The sequence below is a fragment of the Prionailurus viverrinus genome, chromosome C2 (assembly GCF_022837055.1).
Source record: "Prionailurus viverrinus isolate Anna chromosome C2, UM_Priviv_1.0, whole genome shotgun sequence".
NCBI classification, from domain to species: Eukaryota; Metazoa; Chordata; class Mammalia; order Carnivora; family Felidae; genus Prionailurus; species Prionailurus viverrinus.
In genome coordinates, this window is record NC_062569.1 from 10423621 (window position 1) to 10441815 (window position 18195).

The 18195-nt window shown below is 51.1% G+C and overlaps 1 protein-coding gene and 1 long non-coding RNA gene across 15 annotated transcripts in view; one reads left to right on the forward strand and one right to left on the reverse strand.

Annotated features, from left to right (window-relative positions):
• Positions 1-663: 663 nt before the first annotated feature.
• Positions 664-18195, reverse strand: part of POMGNT2 (protein O-linked mannose N-acetylglucosaminyltransferase 2 (beta 1,4-)) — a 51397-nt gene continuing 33865 nt past the window's right edge. For 13 of the 14 annotated variants that reach the window (XM_047876003.1, XM_047875998.1, XM_047875999.1 and 10 more), the window contains one exon: positions 664-2998. In XM_047876003.1, the coding sequence (XP_047731959.1) occupies positions 1151-2893 (1743 nt within the window). In that variant the 5' untranslated portion in view covers positions 2894-2998 and the 3' untranslated portion in view covers positions 664-1150. Of the gene's footprint in view, positions 2999-12645; positions 17554-18195 lie in introns of those variants that run through there. The other variant, XR_007155804.1, reaches the window with a different exon arrangement.
• On the forward strand, positions 2996-12559 carry LOC125175442 (uncharacterized). Its single transcript, XR_007155806.1, has 3 exons — positions 2996-3696; positions 6382-6524; positions 11214-12559. It is a non-coding gene; the product is annotated as an uncharacterized LOC125175442 (long non-coding RNA).

Sequence of the window (18195 nt, forward strand, 5' to 3'; positions counted from 1 at the left end):
TCACAGTAAAACTGACGTCTGACAGATAAGCCACATCTGCACTGGAAGGGCTGTGAATGAACTAAAATACCTGGTGGGACGCCAGAGCTGGGGGCTCCCCTGAGTGCAATGGCTTTAGAATCCGGGATGTTCCTTGAGGGGCCTGGGAACTAAGACCGTTGTTTGAAAGAGAATGGCTCCTATGGGGCTTCTAAGCCAGTGGCCCCAACTACTGACATGGGTCTTGCCCCGTCACCCTCGAGCAGGGACTTGCGGAACAGGGCGAGGATGGCCCCGGGGCTGGTGTGAGGGCTCCTCCTGCAGAAGAAAAGTGCTCTACGCTCTCCTGCTGAACATCCTGTCCTATGTCCTTCTAAGGGGACCCGATGCCAAGTGTGGTCTGTTGTGGTCTTGGGAGTCCTCTTCAGCCTAAGAAAACCCCCTGGTGGACACTGCTCTTGCTCACCACAGCCCCGTCCCTCCCGCTTCCAGCCTCGTTGCCCCACTTAGCCGGAAATGCGATATCCGTCCAGCGATCAAGAGGAAATCCAACCAGCCTGTCTCACGTCACAGTCCTCGGCGCTTTCCCATCACCACGTCGCCTCGGGTGACAGCTGGGGTTAAAGAGCATGTGGGTACCGACTAACAGCCCGCTTCCTGCTGTCCAAAAAAAAAAGACTGGACCAAGATGTTTATAATCATTTAATGAATGTTCCACACACACCTTTACTGTGCTACAGGCGAATTTCATGATGACGGAAGCTGATGAACCACCCACCCAAGCAACCACGTGATCTACTCACAGTTTCCAAACACCTGGAGATCAACCAGAAAGATTCCGCAGGGAACGGCACAATTACTCGGCCAGAGGCTCCTTAGGGTTCTTACTTTCCTTCTTCCTTCTCCTCCTCCTCCTCCCGCTAAGGACCTTCTCCACGGTCTGGATGCTCAGGATGGGAGAAGGGGGCTGGGAGGGTCCCATCGTACCAGGGCAAAGAGGACTGTGGACCCCACACTCCAGATGCAGTAAGATGACATGGGGGCACAAGCCTGGGGCAGGCCTGCTCAATAAATAAACAATTCCCAGAAGCCACCACACGGGGCTAGTGGGCCCAGGGCCACTGAGCTGGAGGAGCCACGCCCCCACCCAGGCCTGGCCACGGCACGCTCGCTACGTGTTGCACACCAGCACATCTGCAAAGGGTCCCAGGAGGATCTTGTTGAAGATGCAGCGGACCCACACCAAGTAGGTAGTGAAAGGCTTGATGTTCTCGGTGAAGGTGTGGTTCTGCAGGGCCAGGATGTAAGGCACATAGGTGTTCTCGCCCTGCTCCTGGAGCCACACCTCGTACTTCACCTCCCTCACCTTCAGGTATTTGAGGTTCCACGGGATCTGCCAGGACACGGTGAGGCGCGCCTCAGAGGCGCCCTGCACTGACGCCTGGCACCGCGCATCCCGGACCTTGCCTGGGTAGAGGCCGACAGTCCACTTCTGCTTCCGCGGCCCCGGCCGGCCCTTTACGACGCGCCGTATGGTCTGGATGAGGGATGGGATGTCCACCTTGGTGTCCTGGTAGATTCGGAAGAGCCACTCAGGGTTCCGGCAACAGAGATGCCGCGGGACCTCGCGGCTTTGCAGGATACGGGCCTGCTCCGCCCGGTCTAGGTGAGCGATGCCCCCCTGGTCCCAGGGCCGTTCAGGGTGCATGACTGTGTTCTCTGGCATCATGTTCCGCCAGGCTACGTACTGGAGGTCCATGCCAGGCAGCGTGGCCAGCGTCTTATAGGGCGTATAGTGGTCGGGATTGACAGCATACGGGAAGAGCTCGACCACAGTGGCCCCACGGGGCAGGAAGAGGGCAGTGACCAGCTGGGCCCCGTGCATGCTGACCAGCATGGAGGCGTTGCTGACCAGCCGCACGACATCTGCAAAGGCGTGGTCCTCCAGGGACACCGTCACCGTCTTCATCTGGAACTCCTGGGCCAGTGCCAGCAGCAGCTCTGCCTCGTTCAGGATGAGTCTGTTCTGGGTACGGCTGAAGACCAGAATGTAGTCTTCGCCTAGGGGAGCCCCTGCCCGGCTCACGTTCAGCTTTTCCATCATGAACCCTGCGAACTGCCGGATCTCATTGCCCGAGACCAGGACGTTAGCCTTCGGGCCCTGGGGCTGGACGAAGCCATACTGGTACCACGTGGTGACCTTGGAGAGACCCACGAAGGCATGGGAGAAGCACAGCAGCCGGCCCAGGGTCTTGAGCTGTGCCCGCAGGAGTGGCTGCTTCGGGCTGAGGAGCTTGTAGAGCTCAAAGTGTGCGCCCTCGCTCCAGCCCTCCATGAAGAAGAGCCGGGCCTCGTGGGCCAGGCCGGGGAACTGCCTCAGGGTGTAGAAGAGAGGCAGCAGGTCGTCGTGGAAGACGTGCATGAGGTTGTCGGGGTTGAACCGGTTGGCGAGGAGCGCCACGTCGGGCACGAACACGGGCTTCGGCATGAAGCGCAGGGCGGCGGCCGGCAGCTCCACGAAGTTGAAGTACTGGGTGTTGTGGTCCTCCACGGTGGACAGGTCGAGCAGGGCCGGCTGGAAGCGCCGGGAGCCCAGGTTGGGCAGCATGACGGACGCGTTGCCGTGGAAGAAGATGAACTCCTCGGCCTCGCTGGAGTAACACAGCCACTCGAAGCGGCAGAGGCGGTCAGTGTGCGTGCGGCCCGTGCACACCATGTGTGTGCCGCCCTCCATCAGGGTCTGCAGCGCCCTGGGGTAGTCGATCCTCAGCGCGGGGCCCGGCTCTGGGGCCTGGCGGCCGAGGGCCAGCTCCTCCTCCAGAGCGGCCGCATGCTCACGCAGCCGCACGTGCTTCCACAGGACCGCTGCCAGCACGGACACCAGGAGGGCGTTGAACACCGCCGACAGGTGCATCCTAATGCCACCACGGGGCCCTAGTGACAGGACAGCCCCCGGGGAGTGCCACAGGCCTGGCGGGCTCGACCCATCTCTGTGGGCACGCTGACAGTCGGCAAAAGCCTGCGGGAGACAAGGAAAAGGGAGAGGTGTCGGCACGGTCTGTCTGCGGTCACCTTAGGCTCCTGTGGCGTGTCGGGCACTGTGCCTGCCACAACGCTGGATTCTCTTTGTTTTGAGAGCGAGCGTGTATGCGGGCACCGATCAGGGGAGGGGAAGAGGGGGAGAGAGAGAGTCTTAAGCAGACTCCAAGTTCAGCGTGGAGCCCCACCCGGGGCTGGATCTCACGACCCTGAGGTCATGACCCGAGCCAAAGTCAAGAGGCGGGCGCTTCACCGAATGAGCCACCCGGGCACCCCGGCACTGGATTCTTGAACCATCTTGTGCGTTCGAAGGTGTGGTAGATTAGACGGCTGTTCCAAATATTCACTGCCTCCCTTCCCCTCTGCCTCCACAGGGGGAGTATACATCCCCGCATCTTGACTTTGGGCTTGACCGCATAACTTGCTTTGGCCAATGAAGTGTTAGCAGAGAAGGCATAATCGGAGCCTTGAAAAGAGCGTGTGTGGCTGGCCTCGACCTCTTTATACCTATGACATTGCCGTGAGGAGAACGTGTTCAGCCTAACCTCCGGTCCCAGGAGGAGTGACACGCGTGTGGAGCAGCACTGCTCCGGCCAAGCCCAGTGTAGCTCACCTGACCCCCAGGTTCAGAACCAAGATCATCAGAACCACCAGTCAATGCAGGGACGTCTGAGCTGGGTAAGTGCTTATTGTTGTCCATCACGGAATCCTGTGGCTGTTTATTATGAAGCACCACTGTGGCCACAGCTAACCAGAGGACCTGTGATGAGAGGCCACGGGGAAAATCCCGGGTAGGGACCTGGCATTGTTGGACTTTTCCTTACGTGGGACTGAAGGCCTGTGAGTGTCGCTGCCAGGCTGTACCCCAGGACCCCAGTATGCCCCTTCTTAGGACACACAGCAGGTGCACCTGCGGGATACGGGGGACCCTCTGCTCTTGTTTAAAGCTCCCGTTTGGAAATCATGCCTTTCAGAGTCCCATGAAAGGACAGGTAGGTTTGTGCCCCCTCCGTGGTCCAGTAATAGAACTGTGTCTGCACGTCACCACTGACACCCCGACAAAGAGGACTGGCTGGGCTACACCACCTGCTCCGTTTTTCTGCGCTCCGGGGAAGGGTGACACTTGCTGTGAAGCCCAGGACAGCTCAGACTGACGGATCTCATGCTCAGGCCTCACAGGAGGAGCATGCGTAACACCTGATGCCTACACGGCACTGCGCTGGGGAGGGACGGAGCTGCCCCTTGATTCCCTTGGGGCTAGCTTTGGACTCTTGGTGTCCTGCAACTTCCCTCTCCCTGCGATCACAAAGATCAAAGTGCAGTCCTGCTCAGAAAGAGGCAGTGGCTTAGGCTGGGTTCCCTCAGAATTGGAATCAGGGATAAGGGTTGGAGTCAAAATAGTTTGAGAAATTATCCCAAGAAACCTGTGTAGGAGAGTAGGGAATTAAGAGGGACAAGGAGTGAAGCCAACAGAGGGCATGTCAACGAGTCCGTCACTACTCTGCAAAAGCCGGGCTACTTGTCTACCAACTCCTACCCAGCATCAGTTGACGGTCATTCCTGGGGACACTGTCTCTTCCAGCCTACCCTCATCTAAGGGTTGAGCACGCACACATTCATACGTATTCCCCACCAAAACATTTCACAAAGAATTACTCTGACTAGCTATAATGTACTCCAGTGTTTCCTTTTCCAGCCCGGTATTCTATTCTGTTTTAAAAGGGGGGGGGGGGGAGGGGGGGCGCCTGGGTGGCGCAGTCGGTTAAGCGTCCGACTTCAGCCAGGTCACGATCTCGCGGTGAGTTCGAGCCCCACGTCAGGCTCTGGGCGGATGGCTTGGAGCCTGGAGCCTGTTTCCGATTCTGTGTCTCCCTCTCTCTCTGCCCCGCCCCCGTTCATGCTCTGTCTCTCTCTGTCCCAAAAATAAATGTTGAAAAAAAAAGAATTAAAATAAATAAATAAATAAAAGGTGGGGGAAGGGGGGGGTGTGGGTGTTCACCTTAATTGATTTTACAGCCTAACAGGGTCGGCAATTTGCTGTTTAAAAAATACTGGTCTAGACCACAAATTCTCAAACCTGGCTGGTTGTCAACATCCCCAGAGGCACTCACTAAAACTCTATATTCCCAGGCACAGACCCTGGAGGTTCTGATTCAGTAACAGGTCTGGAGTATGGCTCAGGCATCTTTTCTTTTTCCTGTCTTCTTGCAGATTATTTGAATTACATTTTTATCTATCTATACTGTTTTTGAGTGTATTTCTTGGTACAGATTCTCTAGTGGTTGTTCTAGGCATCACACTATTGACATGCAACTTCGCACAGTCTACTAGTATTGACATTTTACATCTCGACTAAGTAAAGAGACCTTATCTCTGTTGGGCTCTTTTACCCTTCTCCCTTGCAATCACCTTCAACATTTCCTCTACAGACATTAAAATCCACATCAGACAGTATTACAAATTTGGTTTCAACTGTCAAATGTCATTTTCTCGAGAGGGAAAGGAAAGCCTATTACTATTCTTTCCATTCTTTCTTTGTCCCAGGTTCTCTTTGGTTATCATTTCTTTTCTTTGGAGAACCTCCCTTCATTACCATTGTAGGGAAGTTTGCTGAGAACAAATTCTTAGTTTTCCCTCAAGTGACAATGTCTTGATTTCACCTTCATTCCTAAAGAATATTTTCACTGGGACAGAACTCTGGGGTGACAGTTCTCTCTGCACTCTGGCCTCCAGATTTCTGATGAGAAATCCACTGCACCTAAACTGCCATTCCTCTGGACATAATGCATCCTTCCTCTCATGTGGCTCTGAAGAGTCTGGTTTTCAGAAGCCTGATGATTATCAGGTGTCCTGGTGCAGGTTTCTTTGGGTTTACCCTGTTAGGGCTTCATTCACTCTTGAATCTGTAGGTTTGTATCTCTCACCAAATTTGGGAAATTTTCAGCCATTGTTTCTCTGATACTTTTTCAGCCTCCAGGTACATGAATGTTAAATACTATATATATATGATTGTAAATATTTATTATATATAATTATAAATATTGTGCGTGTGTGTGTGTGTGTGTGTGTCTTTTTAGGTCTCTAAGGCTCTCTTCAATTTTTTTCCAGTCTATTTTCTCTCTGTTGTTTAAATTGGATAATTTCCATTGTTTGTTTTCACGTTCACTGATTTTTTTCTTCTGTCATATCCATTCTCCTATTGAGCCATTCCAGTGATTTTTTACATTTTGGTTACTACACTCTTCGGTTCTCAAATCTCCATTTTGTTCTTTATATGTTTCCTTTCTTTGCTGAGACTTAGCCTGGGCATTTGGGGTATAATGTTATGATACTCTGGAGCTTATGTTAAACCTTCTATTTTAGCAGGTTTTTGCAAGAACCATGCTAGTGGGGGAAGGAAGAGCATGGAGTCTCTACCGTTGGATGAGAGGAAATCCACGCTCCCCGTGTGGCCTCCACCAACAGCACCCTGGCAGGGAGAGTGAGAGACACAGCAGAACCATGGAGTAGGAAATCTCAGCTCCTCAGCTGGCCTCTACTGACACCCAGGGGGTACCTCATCATCACTGGGTGGGGGTCGAAGTCTAGGCTCCAGTGACACCTCAAGGGGACTGTGGTGGTGGTGGGGGGGGGGAATCTTGTTACCTCCGGGTGGTGGTAAAGGTCCAGGTTCTCATCCAGACCCATCGGGGGAGGGTAGGTTGGGGTGCTGAAGGTGGGGGTGGGTACCTGGTTGGTTACCACAAAGCAAGGATGGATGTCTAAGCTGTCCATTCAGCCTTTACTAGAACCAGGAGGGAGGGGAGAAGCAATTTTCCTTGGTGTTTTGCAGGAATAGGGTGTTACTCTTAAAAAGGTTTGTTTTGTTAGGCTGCTCCTTTTCCAGTCCTTTGACGAGACAGCGAGCGAGCTTTCCTTGGGGCTTTTTCTGGTCGATGCTCACTGGCATTTCTGGGTTGTGGGCTTCTTTGGCACCCAGTCTGGGATACATAGGAGGCAAATAGAAAATCCAAGGAACTCAGTACTGTGTTCTTCTCTCCACCTTTCAGTCTTCTGATGTTTTATACACAATGTCCTGTATTTTTAGCTGTATTAGTGGATGGGTAGGGATAAATGTGTCTACTCTGTTTTGACCAGCACCCAAAGTCTCATTGGTATCTGTTTTACTAAGCTCCCAGGTGATTCTGGGGGGTACAACCACATTTGAGAAACACCAAGTGGCTCTTCAACCAAAGAACTAGGCCATGAATCCCAAGAGCCCCCAAAGTCTTAATGTATTCCAGCATCAGTTCAAAATTATAAGTCCAAAGTCTCATCACCATGGGATATGGTGAACGAGGGCTTCCTGGAGCCTTGAGTACCTAGTGGTTTGCAGACCCTCATCCTTGGGGGCCGAGGGTGGTGGCAGGCAACAAGGACACGAGGCCAGGGTCGTGGGCCCCCACTTACCTCCACACAAAACCAAGCACCTTTAATTTCATATATTTAGAGGTACTCTAGGGGGTTGAATAATGTCTAAATTCAGGTCTACCCAGAACCTCAGAATGTGATGTTATTTGGAAAACGGGTCTTTACACACACAATTATTTAAGGATCTTGAGATGAGATCATAATGGATTAGGGTGGGCCCTAAATCTAATGAAAGTGTCCCTAGTGACAGAAAGTGACAGAAAACACAGAGGAACGGAGCAGGCAGCCACGTAAAAACAAAGACAAGCGATTGGAATCATGTAGCTATAAACCAAAGACCACCCAGGACTACCAGGAGCCACCAGAAGCCAAAAAGGGGAAGGGTTCTCTCCTTGAGCTTTTTTTTTTTTTTTTTAATGTTTTATTTATTTTTGAGAAAGAGAGAGACAGAGTGCGAGCAGGGGAGGAGCAGAGAGAGGAGACACAGAATCGGAAGCAGGGCCCAGGCTCTGAGCGCTTAGCACGGAGCCCCACACGGGGCTCGAACCCACAAACTGGGAGACCATGACCTAAGCCATAGCTAGACATTTAATCGACTGAGTCACCCAAGTGCCCCTACTTCCTTGAGCTTTCAGAGGGAACACGGTCCTGTCAATACCTTCATTTTAGACTGTTGGCCTCCAGAACTGTGGGAGAATAAATTTCTGTCACTGTAAGCCAAGTTTCTGGTAAATTTGTTACAGCAGCACTTGGAAACTCATACGAGTACCACAAAAATTTATTTAAAAAACGGAGTTCTGGGGGGCCTGGGTGGCTCAGTTCGTTAACGTCCGACTCTTGATCTCCACTCAGGTCATGACCTCATGTTCCAGGAGATCGAGCCCTGCGTTGGGCTCTGCGCTGGCAACACGGAGCCTGCTTGGGATTCTCGGTCTCCCTCTCTCTCTCTCTCTCTCTCTGCCCCTCTCCAACTCATGCACGTGCTCTCTATCTCAAAATAAATAAATACACTTAAAAAAAAAAAGAATAAAAACAGGGCTCTTTGTTCTTAGGAAGGCATTCCACTGTTATTATTAATTTTTTTAAGTTTACTTTGGAAGAGACAGAGAGGCGTGAGTCGGAGAGGGCAGACAGGACAGAGACAGAATCCCAAGCAGGCTCCACACTGCCAGCACAGAGCCTGATGAGGGGCTTGAACCCACAAAGCTGCGAGATCATGCCCTGAGCTGAAACCAAGAGGTGGACGCTGAACCGACTGAGCCACCCAGGCGCCCCAGGAATTCCACCGTCGTTCAGGTGAACTACTGAGCAAGTCCTCCTCACCTTAGAGAAGTGCCCCGAATCATCCAGCAACTCTGCGACACGGCAGGATTAAAAATGGAGGCATCCTAAACTCCTGGCGAGTGCTGCCTCCTGAAGGCTGGGGAGAGCAGCAGGTCACGTGCAGGCCTGGCCACACAGCTTCTGAGTTCAGGGTCCAGCGAAGGCAGGTGGCTCCCCGCACAGCCCAGTCCGTCCACTGCTCCACCCAGCTGCCACCCGCTAGGGCCAGGCCAGGACTGATGTGGATGAGCCGCTCTTCACCCCCTTAGGCACAGCTCTGCTAGGGAGGGCAGGCCCGTTCCATCCCTTGCAGCCTCCCTCCCCCTGCCTGAGGAAAGTCCTCTGGAGTTCTCACCTTGCCAGAGCAGCCACACCTTCTGCTAACCCTCCCCGACAGGGGGGCAGGGAAGGTGCAGGGGGGGTGCGGGGGACAGGTAGCACACCTCGGTCTCAGGGCACCGACCGCACCAAGAAGTCTGACCAATTGGTCTGCTCTGTTGGAGACCCCTGATCTCAGGAATTATCACATCACACCCTACACCAACCTGGCTCTGAGTTCCTGCCGCATTACCGGTGGTCGGTGGCTCCCAGAGGAGGATGTGTGCTGTCCAGGCAAGTTTAAGGCTAAAAAGCCAGACAGACTCGGGTTCAAACCCCAGCTCCGTGACTTTACGGCACGGCCTTTCTGAAGTCAGGTTCCCCGTCAGCAAGAGCGAGAGCACAGCACCCACCTCACAGGGTTGTGGAGAAGGTCAGAAATGGTGTATTCGTTGAACCTCATGAATACTGATAGCTGACTGCTTGTCACGTACAAAAACAGCAATTTCACGCAATTAGGGTCAACCTAATAAGTGTCTAGCAGAGGGGAAAAGGGAAAAAATTGAGGCACCAGATGGTTAATAAAGGGCCATAGGGATGCACAATGAAGTTTGGCATTTTAAAACATTTTGGACACACTTGGCTGCCTTCATCTGACTCGAAGCAAAAGATGATTGGTGCTGAGGCGGGAACTGTCACTTTTCATTACAGTCATTTGAAACAAAGGATTTTAAATCTAAGAGGATTCCTCCCACAGATGGGGCCTGAGATAGGACATGCTGTCCTCTGTTGGCATCTTGGGCCAGAGTCCGTCACCAACTCTCTACTTGGGCTTCCAAGTCTAGTGCATTAATAAGGGATAGAGGGAGCACTATTTCCACCCAGGATCCATGCTCCTTTCCTCTTCCTACTAAAACCCCAGGTTTGTTCAGAAAGCCACCCCTCCCCCTGATACCCAGGAGGTGCAGAGGAAGCCAAGACCTACCTCCCACCTCCAGAGGGCTGATCAGCAGAGAACAAGCCTCTGGGGCCAGTTACTGGCCCAGCATAGCATGCTACCTGAGTAGAACCAAGTAGAACGGAGGGAAGGAGTCACATTCCATGTTCCCACCCACTGGACACAAAAGAAGGTGCTGTCCCATGGCCGCTGCCTGCCATCTGCTGACCAGCCTGAGAACAAGGATGGCATGATGGAGGAGAGACAGGAAGGACCCTAGTGACATCTCAGAGCCCTATAACTTGGACTTCCTGCTGTGAACTTTCCTTATTATGGAAGCTGGTTTGGGTTGGGGTTTTGGTTCCTCTAAACTAAGAATAATTCAACTTTGTTGTTGTGCATGTTGTGTGGAGCAAACACATGGGGGTCTGACCTGTGCCTTCTGTTTCTGAGCTGTGCTCTAACCTAGTGGGGCTATTTGGTATCAGTTTCCCCATGACCCTTCTAACTTGGGTAAACAAAGCCCTCCAAGAAACTCTTGTATTAGAAATTAGAAACTATGGGGCACCTGGGTGGCTCAGTCGGTTAAACATCTGACTTTGGCTCAGGTCATGGTCCTGCAGTTTGTGAGTCTGAGCCCCACGTTAGTCTCTGTGCTGCCGGCTCAGAGTCTGGAACGTGCCTTGGATTCTGTGTCTCCCTCTCTCTCTCTCAAAAATGAGTAAACATTAAAAACTTTTTTCTAAAAAAGAAAAATCAGCAAAGGCCAGAATGTCAATGGCCTTGGTGCTAGGTCAAGAAATCTGAACTCTATCCTATAGGCAATGGGGAGCTACTGTAAGTCTTTGAGCAGAGTAGCCCAGAGATGGGGGAGAACAGGTAGAAAACCCAATGACAAGTTCCCAGCCTCAGCGTCCCTCCACTCAGTGTGGTAGAGGCAAGCCTAGGAGTTTGAATGGGGTGCCTGGAGGGGGAGCTTGGCATGAACGGAGTACAAAGAGCGTGTTCCTTATGGCAGTTCAAGTCCCGAAGTCTGCAGATGACTAACTTTAAGCAAATTCCTGTGGATTTGAACCCTGTGGATTTAGAGCTACTCCCTTAACAAAGCTCCCACTCATTCAATCCCATTGGGCCTTCTTGGTCTGTAAGGAAGAAGGCAAAGTCACAGCTATCCTGAGAGCCCACAAACTTCATGTCCTTCATGCAGGTCTTCAAGGCTTTTGTGGAACAAAGGCAGAGAACTTCTGGTCCAGCCCCAGAGTAATGGAGAGGACACAAGCTGCTGCCTTCTTAGCTGGGTTTTGCCTGTGCTCTGGTCAGCCCTTTTAATCTCCAGGAGAGGATCTCTGCAAGCCCAGAACCCTACGGCCAAGAAATCTGCTTAAACGTCAATGTTTCCCTGTCTTTTCAAACTTAAGTACCCGCCGATAAAGAAGAGAAACTCTTTAATGCTCCATACTCAACTGTAAAGTCCAGTATCCCCTTCTTCCAAGAATCCCCTATTCGTCATGATTCTCTTTACAATGTCTACCCCCAAGATTGAAGGATTTCATCAACCTTTACCTCCTGAAGTTGGTATTTTATACCTGCATCTGCATATGTAGAATCATACTGCTGCATATACTTTTTCAAAAACATGTGCCCCCTCCTGGAAATTCCCTACCCAGCCCCACCAGCTAAGAACTACTTTGCTATTAGGTTGAATCACATTAAGTTGCTGGTACTTGACCAATTCTGACCAGTGTCCCCTGGTTCTTCTGTGGGAACCAACTATCCTAACCACATGGACAGTGTCCATACCACTGGACGGATAGTTCCGAGGCTGCTCAGAAGAGAAAACCTGTGTCCTCACATGCCCATAGCAGGAGTTCTGACATCTCTCTAGGGGGTAAGAAGAGAAAAAAAAGGACACAGAAAGAGCCAGGAGGAGGGAGAGTTAATTCATCCATAAATGTCAGGAGAGGGAAAGAACTGAGAAAGGAAAGGAAGGGACAAAAAAGGGCTTAAGAAGGGAATGCAGAGGCCGATGAGCAGGGTGTCTCACTGGGGAGCTGGAGAGGCGGCCCTGAGGGCTTCAGCTCAGATCTGGGTCAGGGAACTGGAGAGGGACTCAGGCTGGCACAACAGGAGGGATGTGAGCAGGAGAACAGCTGGGGGTGGGGGTGGGGCGGCAGGAGTGCACTCACACGCAGGCAGCTCCTAGTTCTGACCAGCGGGAGAGCCTGGGAGCAGTGACGGCACAGCTGGCACTCAGGTGGCACTCAGGTATTGATTCCTAGTATCATCCTCTACTAAGGAACCTGGGCTCTGTGAAAAATAACTGCGTCCAGGGCTGGGGCAGGGAAAGTACAAGATGAGCTTGGAATATCTCGTAGTGCCAGAATGTAAGGAAGTTCTCAAAAAATGCTGAGGACATATCAAAAAGGCACAAGGTGGCCCCAGCGGCTAGATCTGGGACCATGTAACAAAAAGCAATAGGTATTGGGGCGCCTGGGTGGCTCAGTTAAGCGTCCGACTACGGCTCAGGTCATGATCTCGCGGTCTGTGAGTCCGAGCCCCGCATCGGGCTCTGTGCCGACGGCTCAGAGCCTGGAGCCTGCTTCGGATTCTGTGTCCCCCTCTCTCTCTGCCCCTCCCCCACTCATGCTCTGTCTCTCTACATATATCAAAAATAAACATTAAAAAAATTTTTTTTAAAGCAATAGGAATGGATTAGAACCCAGAGAACACAGTAAGTATGCAAGAGTCAATACTGATACGAATACACAATTGAGTAAATAAATAAGGACAAAGGAACAGATCTTTCTTACAGTAGAATTCCAATTAGTCAATGTAGAAGCAGTGACGGAAACAGAAAATCGCCATTTGGCCAACATCACAGTAATAATGGTTCCAGGCAAGATCCACTGCCGGACTGCTAAAATTAGTGCGTGGAAATATGACGAGAACTAGGATATTTGCATAGTCTCAAACTGTCTCCCTGTGAGATACATATCTATTACGAAGGCAAAAAATAGAACTTTTACGGCACAGGAGCCTGGCAGACAGCCCCTGAAACAAGTAATCGACGTTACCATCACCAGTGATAACTTACTGACCTCATGTACCCCTTGACAATGATGCACTGAGGAGGGCACCTCACTTCTGTCATCTTCTTACCCAAACACACGACCTCGATCTATAGTTCTAAATAGGGAAATTTGGTCTAGCTCCACTGTTAGCTCTGAATATAGCGTATAGAGAAGTTAATAGAGAAAACATTAAACCCAAATTGAAGGACATTCTACAAAATACCTGACCAGGATTCGTCAAGAGTGAAGGTCACAAAAGACCAGGAATGACTGAGAAGCTGTCCCAGATTGAAGGAGACTAAGGAGACACGCCATTTTTTTAAATTGTTTTAAAATTATTATTTTTAAATTTAAATCCAACTTAGTTAACATATAGTATAATGATGATTTCAGGAATAGAATTTAGTGACTCATCACTTACATATAACATCCAGTGCTCATCGACACGACAATTAAACACAAGGTAGGATCTTGCACCAGAAAAAGGACATTAGTGGGAAAACTGGCAGAATTTGAATAAGGTCTGTAGTTTAGGTAATGGTGCTATGTAAATTTCCTGGTTTTGATCATTGCACTGTGGTTATGTAAGATTTAACATCAGAGGAAGCTGAGTGAAGCATTTTCTGTAACTTTTCTGTAAGTCTAAAATTACTTAAAAAGTCATAAAAAGTTAGAAAACTTAACAAGAGAACATTAGGTAAAATGACATGTATGTGGTTTGTTCTGAAATACTCCAGCAAAAAAAGCACGGAGGCAGATGGACCGAGACGGTAGCAAATTGATAATTGTGAAAGATGGTGATGACGGCCTTTCTGTGGTCCTCTTCTGTGTCTGACGTTTTCCGTAATAAAAAGTCAAAAAGGTAACAACAAAGAATCAAATAAATCCCTGCTGCAAATGACAGAATTCTAAGGAATGGATAAGTAATAAGTGAATATTTAGAAAATATAAGATAAACAGAGCCCTCCCTGGAGAGATGGGAGGCAGATGCACGGGGCAGGCGCTGATGCGGGTTTTGTTCTGATCACAGACGGGAACTTGTCCAACAGCAGCTAAGGCTGCAGCGGACACACCCAGGGAACGTCAGGGAGCAAGAGCTGCAGGGACACAAGGAAAGACCAACCTCTAACCTGCACGGGCACCTCTCTAGGTGGGTGTGTGCCACCTGCCCCTCTGCTAGGCCTCCCTGCAGCGAAACGCGAGCTTGGCAGCAGGCAGGTGGGGAGTGAGGTGGGGCCACAAGAGGAAGGAGGCCGGGGCTCTCCTCTGGACCTGTGCGAGCAGTAACCAATCCCAGGGAGGCCCTAAGCTCAGAATTGGGATCAAGCTTATGGGAACTGGAAACTATGGGGTTCAGGACGTGATGAGGCAACCAGGCAGAGGCTAGCCTTTGAGCCTGGGGAGGAGAGAGGACTATGTCTAGGTAGATGCTAAGTGACCACCCCCTTCCCTGCCGGGCCAGAAGGATGCCGACAGAAGACAGGACAAATACAGATTGGACCACGGGGCCCTTCAGGCTCGCAAGTTGTCTCCCAAGGAGGAAAATGGGAAGGAAGGTTTGCTGGGGATGGGCAGAGAATTTCGCTAGAAATCATGCGGTGGTTAAAGCACGGGGCCCAGAGGCCAGACTGCGTGGGTTTCTAACTTGACCATGTTCAGGCCAGGCAGCCTGCACCAACATCTGATGAGAAGAGTTGCATAAATACCCCACTCCTGTGGAACTGTTGAATCACTATATTGTATACCTGAAACTAATACAACACGGTATGTTAACTATGCTGGGATTAAAATACGAATGAGAAAGGAAGGAAGGAAGGAAGGAAGGAAGGAAGGAAGGAAGGAAGGAAGAGAGAGAAAAAAAAATAAAGAAAGAAAACCCCATCCTCCCCAGGTAGGAGAGTTCGGAGGCACGTTCTACACCGGCACCAGAGTTCCTGACGGATTAGGCGGTTGCCCACACCATAATCGGCCTGAGGCATGCCCCTTTTCCCTTCCCGGTCTCAGTTCTTCATGCCCCTATTCATGTTTATTGGGATGCAGTTCAAATAATCTACTTCTCCTTGAATCTTTGTCTCAGGATCTGCTTCTGGGGGAACATTAACTAACCCAGTTATTTCTGTATTTTGCCACTGTGAAGACAGATGACAAGCCACCCTTGCATTTTCACCTGCTGTGAAGTAGCCAAAGTGCAGTAGGAAAAAACCAACAAGTACTTGGCCAGTCAATGGTTATTGTAAAGTATCTTTCGGTCTGTTTCCCACACTCCCTCTGTGTCCCCTTTCCCCGGATCCCCCAAATGCACTGCAGCAGCCCGCATAAGCCAGGAGAACTCAAGGATCGGGCAAAATGCTCAGAAGAGTTTTCAAAAGATAACAGTGGAGGCACAGAGCACGTCAATCAGACCCCTAGCACTAAACAACATAAAAGAGGCCTTTGTCCATCACCATTTGAAAATGTTTCTGGATGAAAAAACTCCAGGAGGAAATTCAAAATGGTGGCGAATAACTGGGCCAAGTTTGCTTACCAGAAAACGGAGTGGGTGATGTCCCCTTTCTCCAGGCCAATTTTCGGTGCTCCTGGAGAGGGCACTGGTCTCAGTGACGATAAGGCAGTGGTAGGGAGACCAGGACGGTGAGGGAGAACTCAGGTCACCCTCCTTGGCACTGGGGACTAAGAAAGACACTCAGCCAAGCTGCTGCCTTCTGCGGGACTGCGGCTCGCCAGACGGGCTGACAGGGCGTACTGTGTCCAGTCCTGATGTCTGACCCACTGTTTAGTGCCACTCTGTGCGCCAAGAGCCTACTCAGAATGATGGCGATCAGGGATGAGAACTCCTTCAGACTGAAGGCCTCCATGCCCGACTCTGTCACCTGGCTCTGCTGAAATGGGTGGAGGGGCCAGAATCCCAGCATCACAAGGTACTTGCAGTGACAGGACGCTCCCTCACACGCCGAAGCAGTCCATCCTCCTTTGTACTTACTCTCCTGAGACCTCACAGCTCAAAGACAGAGCTGGAATTCACCCCTCCTTCACCTGCTGTCTCTAGTCCTCTCTCTCCGAGTGAACCCGCTTCTGAGCAGGGGGCAGCCTCCACCTCGTCTGCAGTCAGATGTGGAAAGCACCGCACACCTATTGGTTCCCGCTGTCCCAGTGCCGTTCGGCGTCCCTTACGTGCATGCACGACCCCACTGATTCTTTCCTTACCACCATGCGGCATGATGGTTCACTCTGTCCCCATTTTTTCTTTCCAGAAACAGTCTCAGTGGCAGGGCCACTGGTCAGGACCTGTCCACAGGTCAGGACTTGACCCCACACATTTCCACCTGGACTACCTCTCAGAGATGAGGGCTGCCCCAGAGGGGTCTTGTCATGAGGCTCCTTGGACAAGGAAGAGGAAAGACGGTAGCCCTCAGAGGCACAGGTCACCCAGGATGATATATTTTGTCTCCTCCTAGTGCCCCCTGAAAAATGTCCTGTCCATCTAGGATCTGTGGGTGGGTATGAAGGTCCGGTGATCTGTGAAGGGCCAAGGAAACCAGCCCCGTCTGAGTAGAGCCTCCAATGGGATGGGATCTGGGGAGGCTGGAGGGTCTCTGACATGGGCCATTCCACACAGAGAATAAGAAAAGAAAAATAAACCCTTTTCCTGCTTGGGCAAGGCTAAGACAGATGTCCTAACAGAGGCCTCCAGCTTGGCCCTTGCTCCAAGCCTGCCTTGCCTTCAGGGGTTCCCAGAGCCTCTACGTACAACATCCCATTTGGTGCTCCCCTCAACCCTATGAAGTATCATTATTCCCAATCCTCTGGTGAGGAACCTGAGGTCAATGAGGTTCAACGCTTGCCCAAGGCCATGCAAGTGTGAAGTCTAGATATTAACCTAGCGTCCTCTGACTCTAAACACTGTGCTCAAAACCATCAAGACACAGAAAACCTGGTTTTAATTGAAATAGGGCAGGGGATGAAGAAGAAAAAGAAACACGGCATTCAAAGGACTCAAATCAGGGAGGGGCGAGCCCAATTAAAGGCCCACACATCCCACCCTGCTCAAAGGCCACACTCCAGCCTGGGCTGGCTGGGTGGGGCTGGTGGCTAAAGGACTCTGTCAGAGAATACTCGCCCTCTCTGCTCTGCCTCCCTGGGATGCCGCTTCTCCCCTTGGGCAGCTTCCTCTCACGGTCATGACGTGGCCACCACCCTCAAATGAAGCAACACGCTTCCCTGGTTTACATCCAGCTACGGGCAGAAAGTTCTCCCTCCCCATGGAATAACTTGTCCACTCAGGCAGCTGATATGGTTAACTCCCACCCAGCCACCTCCTGGACCAATGACGGCTGAGGAGCTGAGAGCCCTCGGTGCTGCAGCAGGGAGGAGGCCAGGGGAGCGAATGCTGGTGGGGGACGAGATGTGTTGCAACTCTTAAAGGAGACAGGCTTCACGGGGCACCCAACGACCTTGGTCCTCGTTTGCTTGTTCTTCCTTTAGAAAGAGGAGAAAATACAACTTGGAAAAACCACCTCTCCCCACTACTCATCTCACCCACACCCTAAGTGAAGACAATGCGGCTTCTCCATCACTTCGGGACCACACGCACTTCCTGTCCCAACACACTAACTACCGAGGATATAACCTGCACTTAAAACCGATCCCCAGATTACTGCCAACCATCAAACATAAACCCACTCTGACCTCAAAACGTGTGATCAAGTCCACGCAAAACAAAAATCCGCTGCCCGTGCAAAATGGGCACCACATCTCATCTTTTACTTTGCAGAATTTAAAAAGTAACCCAACTTTAGCAAATTTCTCTTTAAACCCATCTTCCTACAAGAGGAGATCTATAATATTTCCGCCCCAGATTCTCCAAGGCCTGTCTGCCGACTGAGGGGATACAACCCTTCCACTCGAGGCACAAGAATTGCCGGAAAAGGAGGGCCGAGTCCCTGCTGCTTTCCCCAGTGAAGTCCTGTCAGAGGCAGATTAAGAGCCGTCCTGGCTGGGGGAAAGCCAAACAAAAGGACCGACCCGAACCTTGATTCTACTCCTCAAAAGAATGACCACGGTGGCACCTTCTCTGCTTGTGGGGCTGGAAGGCTGATTACAAACCTGTGTTCTTTGGAA